At 42.3% G+C, this 7,500-nt stretch overlaps 1 protein-coding gene across 1 annotated transcript in view; it reads right to left on the bottom strand.

The window, feature by feature from the left end:
* LOC106592268 (dixin-A) overlaps window positions 1-7,500 on the bottom strand; it is a 140,496-nt gene that overhangs the window by 84,628 nt on the left and 48,368 nt on the right. Inside the window, exon 7 of the mRNA XM_045688922.2 lies at window positions 6,748-6,830. Within this exon, the coding sequence (XP_045544878.2) occupies window positions 6,748-6,830 (83 nt within the window). The remainder of the gene's footprint in view (window positions 1-6,747; window positions 6,831-7,500) is intronic.

Here is a 7,500-nt window from a genome sequence, read left to right as displayed (position 1 = left end):
ACCGCATGGCGAACGCTAGCAGAGAGAACAGACTTGGTGCATCGATACCGCATGGCGAACGCTAGCAGAGAGAACAGACTTGGTGCATCGATACCGCATGGCGTACGCTAGCAGAGAGAACAGACTTGGTGCATCGATACCGCATGGCGAACGCTAGCAGAGAGAACAGACTTGGTGCATCGATACCGCATGGCGTACGCTAGCAGAGAGAACAGACTTGGTGCATCGATACCGCATGGCGTACGCTAGCAGAGAGAACAGACTTGGTGCATCGATACCGCATGGCGTACGCTAGCAGAGAGAACAGACTTGGTGCATCGATACCGCATGGCGTACGCTAGCAGAGAGAACAGACTTGGTGCATCGATACCGCATGGCGTACGCTAGCAGAGAGAACAGACTTGGTGCATCGATACCGCATGGCGTACGCTAGCAGAGAGAACAGACTTGGTGCATCGATACCGCATGGCGAACGCTAGCAGAGAGAACAGACTTGGTGCATCGATACCGCATGGCGAACGCTAGCAGAGAGAACAGACTTGGTGCATCGATACCGCATGGCGAACGCTAGCAGAGAGAACAGACTTGGTGCATCGATACCGCATGGCGAACGCTAGCAGAGAGAACAGACTTGGTGCATCGATACCGCATGGCGTACGCTAGCAGAGAGAACAGACTTGGTGCATCGATACCGCATGGCGTACGCTAGCAGAGAGAACAGACTTGGTGCATCGATACCGCTTGGCGAACGCTAGCAGAGAGAACAGACTTGGTGCATCGATACCGCATGGCGAATGCTAGCAGAGAGAACAGACTTGGTGCATCGATACCGCATGGCGTACGCTAGCAGAGAGAACAGACTTGGTGCATCGATACCGCATGGCGAACGCTAGCAGAGAGAACAGTCCATGACTTGGGTGGCTGGAGTCTTTTAATAAAAATAAAAAAATGCTCTAGCTGGTGAAACCGTAACTATCCAGCGTCACAATAAAGAAATACATAAAAAAAAAAAGAGAAACATAATGATATTCCTTCTCCAATAATATTCTCTAGAAACAAAAACATCGACCTTCTCTAATAACCTTCTCTAGAAACAAAGTTTAACACTTTCAACCATTTTGAATGGCCTTTTCTATTCAAAACTTAAAATGTTCCAGCTTAAATAATAAATGTATTACAAATATTGAATAAATGACCTATATAAAAAATATACCCAAATAATACATTATCTGATGAAATTGCTTTAGAAAAAGGGCACAAGACAGGGATGTCCTCTCCCACCCTCCTGTTTGTACTGAACCGTTTGCAGAAACAACTAGACAGGACCCAAAGGTATCAGAATTGGTAAACATGAATATAAACTAAACTTATTTGCAGATGATCTCCTGATATACCTGAACGATATTGAAAAATCAATATCCCCTTTGCTAAAAACATTTTCAGAATACTCAAAAGTTCAGGTTATAAAATTAACTTGGAAAATGAAATAATGGCAATAGGAAAAATAAAAACAATAACTCACCATCTACAGCAATCCTTTAAGTGGACCACAAAACATATCAAATATTTAGGATGCTTAATAAGTGACAACAAATATATAAAGACTCTAGTATTCCATTACTCAACAATATGACAGCAGATTTAATTACAGTGCATTCGGAAAGTATTCATACCCCTTAACTTTTTACACATTTTGTTACGTTACAGCCTTATTTTAAAATAGATTAAATGAAACAAAATCCTCATCAATCTATACGCTATACCCCATAATGACATCACAATACCCCATAATGACATCCTAATACCCCATTATGACATCACAATACCCCATAATGACATCACAATACCCCATAATGACATCCTAATACCCCATTATGACATCACAATACCCCATTATGACATCACAATAACCCATAATGACATCACAATACCCCATAATGACATCCTAATACCCCATTATGACATCACAATACCCCATAATGACATCCTAATACCCCATTATGACATCACAATACCCCATAATGACAAAGCAAAAACATGTTGTTAGAAATGTTTTAAATATTGAGGGAAAAAAAATGAAATATTACATTTACATAAGTATTCAGACCCTTTACTATGAAACTCAAAATTGAGCTCAGATGCATCCTGTTTTCATTGATCATCCTTGAGATGTTTCTACAACTTGATTGGAGTCCACCTGTGGTAAATTCAATTGATTGGACATGATTTGGAAAGGCACACACCGGTCTATATAAGGTCCCACAGTTAACAGTGCATGTCAGAGCAAAAACCAAGCCATGAGGTCGAAGGAATTATACGTAGAGCTCCGAGACAGGATTGTGTCAAGGAACAGATCTGGGGAAAGGTACCAAAACATTTCTGTAGCATTGAAGGTCCCCAAGAACACAGTGGCCTCCATCATTCTTAAATGGAAGAAGTTTGGAACCACCAAGACTCTTCCTAGAGCTGGCCGCCCGGCCAAACTGAGCAATCGGGGGAGAAGGGCCTTGGTCAGGGAGGTGACCAAGAACCCGATGGTCACTCTGACAGAGCTCCAGAGTTCCTCTGTGGAGATGGAAGAACCTTCCTGAAGGACAACCATCTCTGCAGCACTCCACCAATCAGGCCTTTATGGTAGAGTGACCAGACAGAAGCCACTCCTCAGTAAAAGTCGCATGACAGGCCGCTTGGAGTTTGCCAAAAGGCTCCTAAAGATTCAGACCATGAGAAAAAAGATTCTCTGGTCTGATGAAACCAAGGTTGAACTCTTTAGCCTGAATGCCAAGTGTCACATCTGGAAGAAACCTGGCACCATCTCTACAGTGAAGCATGGTGGTGGCAGCATCATGCTGTGGGATGTTTTCAGCGGCAGGGACTGGGGACTAGTCAGGGTCGAGGGAAAGATGAACGTAACAAAGTACAGAGAGTTCCTTGATGAAAACCTGCTCCAGAGCGCTCAGGACCTCAGACTGGGGTGAAGGTTCACCTTCCAACAGGACAACAACGCTAAGCACACAGCAAAGACAACGTAGGAGTGGCTTTGGGACAAGTCTCCTAATGCCCTTCAGTGGCCCAGCCAGAGCACGGACTTGAACCCAATCAAACATCCTGAAAATAGCTGTGCAGCAACGCTCCCCATCCAACCTGATAAAGGTTGGCCAGCAGCATACCACCCTGCATCCCACTACTGGCTTGATTCTGAAGCTAAGCAGGGTTGGTCCTGGTCAGTCCCTCGATGGGAGACCAGATGCTGCTGGAAGTGGTGTTGGTGGGCCAGTAGGAGGCACTCTTTCCTCTGGTCTAAACAATATCCCAATGCCCCAGGGCAGTGATTGGGGACATTGCCCTGTGTAGGGTGCCGTCTTTCGGATGGGACGTTAAACAGGTGTCCTGACTCTCTGAGGTCATTAAAGATCCCATGGTCCTTATCGTTAGAGTAGGGGTGTTAACCCTGGTATCCTGGCTAAATTCCCAATCTGGCCCTCATACCATCACGGCCACCTAATCATCCCCAGCTTCCAATTGGCTCATTCATCCCCCTCCTCTCCCCTGAAACTATTCCCCAGGTCGTTGCTGCAAATGAGAACGTGTTCTCAGTCAACTTACCTGGTAAAATACGGATAAATAAATAAAAATAAAATAAAAAGTTGAGTAGATCTGCAGAGAAGAATGGGAGAAATTCCCCAAATACAGGTGTGCCAAGCTTGTAGCGTCATACCCAAGAAGACTCAAGGCTGTAATCGCTGCACAAGGTGCTTCAACAAAGTACTAGGTAAAGGATATGAATACTTATGTAAATGGACAATCCCTTCGACCTCATGGCTTGTTTTTTTCCCTCTGATATTCACTGTTAACTGTTGGACCTTATATAGACAGGTGTGTGCCTTTCCAAATCATGTCCAGTCAAAGCAAAAGGTCTGAATACTTATGTAAATAAGGTTTTTTTTGTTGTTGTTGTAAAAACCTGTTTTCGCTTGGTCATTATGGGGTATTGTGATGTCATTATGGGGTATTGTGATTGTGATGTCATTATGGGGTATTGTGATGTCATTATGGGGTATTGTGATGTCATTATGGGGTATTGTGATGTCATTATGGGGTATTGTGTGTAGATTAATTAGGAAAATGTTATATTCAATCCACTTTAGAATAAGGCTGTAATGTAACAAAATGTGGAAAAGGGGAAGGGGTCTGAATACTTTCCCGAATGCACTGTATTGCTTATCCAATACTCTCTAGAAACAAAGTTTAAAACATATTCCTTCTCAGATAATATTCTCTAGAAACAAAAACATATTAATTCTCCAATAATATTCTCTAGAAACATAAACATATTCCTTCTCCAATAATATTCTCTAGAAACATTAACATATTAATTCTCCAATCGTATTCTCTAGAAACATAAACATATTCCTTCTCCAATACTATTCTCTAGAAACATTAACATATTCCTTCTCCAATAATATTCTCTAGAAACATTAACATATGCCTTCTCGGACAATACTCTTTCTAAATGTAAAAATATTCCTTCTCCAATAATATTCTCTATAAACATATTCCTTCTGCAATAACATTCTCTATAAACATAATGTTTAAAACCATATTACTTCTCTGATACTTTTCTCTGTAAACATAAACATATTCCTTCTCCAATAATATTCTCTATAAACATATTCCTTCTCCAATAATATTCTCTATAAACATATTCCTTCTCCAATAATATTCTCTATAAACATATTCCTTCTCCAATAATATTCTCTATAAACATATTCCTTCTCCAATAATATTCTCTATAAACATATTCCTTCTCCAATAATATTCTCTATAAACATAAAGTTTCAAACATATTCCTTCTCCAATAATATTCTCTATAAACATATTACTTCTCCAATAATATTCTCAATAAACATATTCCTTCTCCAATATTCTCTAGAAGCATAAAGTTTAAAACATATTACTTGTCCAATAATATTATCTAGAAACATAAACATATTCCTTTTATAGACATTTCATAAACAGCTCTTAAACATTCTATAAATCATTCATACCCAGACATCACCTGTGTCTCAAGACATGGTGATGGCTGGGAATGTATTAACACATTTATTTTTCTTTGAAGATGGCTCGAACAGTCTGTGTGTTTTTGTTTCACTATCCTTTAGGGTACCAGAAGTTCTCACAAGGACAGTTAAACAACAAAAATTCGGATAAGTGGGGACATTTTGCCGGTCCCCACGAGGGAAAATTCTATTTTAGGCTTAGGTTTAGGGTTACAATTAGGGTTAGGAGTTAGGGTCAGGTCTAGTTTTAGGGGTCTAGTTTGAGGGTCAGGTCTAGTTTTAGGGGTCTAGTTTTAGGGGTCTAGTTTGAGGGTCAGGTCTAGTTTGAGGGGTCTAGTTTTAGGGTCAGGTCTAGTTTGAGGGTCAGGTCTAGTTTGAGGGTCAGGTCTAGTTTGAGGGTCAGGTCTAGTTTGAGGGTCAGGTCTAGTTTTAGGGGTCTAGTTTTAGGGTCAGGTCTAGTTTTAGGGTCAGGTCTAGTTTTAGGGGTCTAGTTTTAGGGGTCTAGTTTTAGGGGTCTAGTTTGAGGGTCAGGTCTAGTTTTAGGGGTCTAGTTTGAGGGTCAGGTCTAGTTTGAGGGTCAGGTCTAGTTTGAGGGGTCTAGTTTGAGGGTCAGGTCTAGTTTGAGGGTCAGGTCTAGTTTGAGGGGTCTAGTTTTAGGGGTCTAGTTTGAGGGTCAGGTCTAGTTTGAGGGTCAGGTCTAGTTTGAGGGGTCTAGTTTGAGGGGTCTAGTTTGAGGGTCAGGTCTAGTTTGAGGGGTCTAGTTTGAGGGTCAGGTCTAGTTTGAGGGTCAGGTCTAGTTTGAGGGTCAGGTCTAGTTTGAGGGTCAGGTCTAGTTTGAGGGTCAGGTCTAGTTTTTGGGGTCTAGTTTGAGGGTCAGGTCTAGTTTTAGGGGTCTAGTTTTAGGGGTCTAGTTTGAGGGTCAGGTCTAGTTTGAGGGTCAGGTCTAGTTTGAGGGGTCTAGTTTGAGGGGTCTAGTTTGAGGGTCAGGTCTAGTTTGAGGGGTCTAGTTTGAGGGTCAGGTCTAGTTTGAGGGTCAGGTCTAGTTTGAGGGTCAGGTCTAGTTTTAGGGGTCTAGTTTGAGGGTCAGGTCTAGTTTTAGGGGTCTAGTTTTAGGGGTCTAGTTTGAGGGTCAGGTCTAGTTTTAGGGGTCTAGTTTGAGGGTCAGGTCTAGTTTGAGGGTCAGGTCTAGTTTTAGGGGTCTAGTTTTAGGGGTCTAGTTTGAGGGTCAGGTCTAGTTTGAGGGTCAGGTCTAGTTTGAGGGTCAGGTCTAGTTTGAGGGTCAGGTCTAGTTTGAGGGTCAGGTCTAGTTTTAGGGGTCTAGTTTGAGGGTCAGGTCTAGTTTGAGGGTCAGGTCTAGTTTTAGGGGTCTAGTTTGAGGGTCAGGTCTAGTTTTAGGGGTCTAGTTTGAGGGTCAGGTCTAGTTTGAGGGTCAGGTCTAGTTTTAGGGGTCTAGTTTGAGGGTCAGGTCTAGTTTGAGGGTCAGGTCTAGTTTTAGGGGTCTAGTTTTAGGGGTCTAGTTTGAGGGTCAGGTCTATTTTTAGGGGCAGGTCTAGTTTTAGGGTCCGGTCTAGTTTTTGGGGTCAAGTTTAGGTTTAGGTTAGGGTTATGGTTAGGCTAAGGAAAATAGGATTTTGAATGAAAATGTATTTTCGGTCCCCACGAGGACAGAAAAACATAATGTGTGTACCTGTAGAGCTGAAACCATTCTCCGTGTCTCCTGCATCTCTCTCTCCAGGCTCTCAGTCAGAGGACTCTCCCAGCCTGCCTTAGCTACACACACACACACACACACACACACACACACACACACACACACACACACACACACACACCACACACACACACACCACACCACACCACACACACACACACACAAACACAGCAATGGGGAGAGAAATATTTCACAGTTAATGTTGAAGTCTGTGTGACTTTATTAAGCTATCTTAACCTGTCTGGGCTAGGGGGCAGTATTTTCACGGCCGGATAAAAAACATACCCGATTTAATCTGGTTACTACTCCTGCCCATATAGAATATGCATATAATTAGTAGATTTGGATAGAAAACACTCTAAAGTTTCTAAAACTGTTTGAATGGTGTCTGTGAGTATAACAGAACTCATATGGCAGGCAAAAACTTGAGAAGAAGTCAACCAGGAAGTGTAGGATCTGAGAAATGTAGTTCTTCTTTCTAGTCTCTTTCGAAACTACAGTATCTGTGCTGTTACGTTGCACTTTCTAAGGCTTCCATTGGCTCTCTAAAGCCGCCAGAAAGTGGAATGGGGTGTCTGCTGTCTCTGGGCAAAGTACAGCAGCAGAGTTTATAAATGGCCTGCCTGGGGACAGTGAGACTGAGATGCGCGGTCACGAGACTTCTCAATTTTTTTCTTTCAGTCTTTGAATGAATACAACGTCGCCCGGTTGGAATATTATAGCTATTTT

This window comes from Salmo salar, chromosome 11 (genome assembly GCF_965601325.2).
Source record: "Salmo salar chromosome 11, fSalSal1, whole genome shotgun sequence".
Lineage (NCBI taxonomy): Eukaryota > Metazoa > Chordata > Actinopteri > Salmoniformes > Salmonidae > Salmo > Salmo salar.
This window is presented reverse-complemented; position numbering and strand designations above follow the sequence as displayed.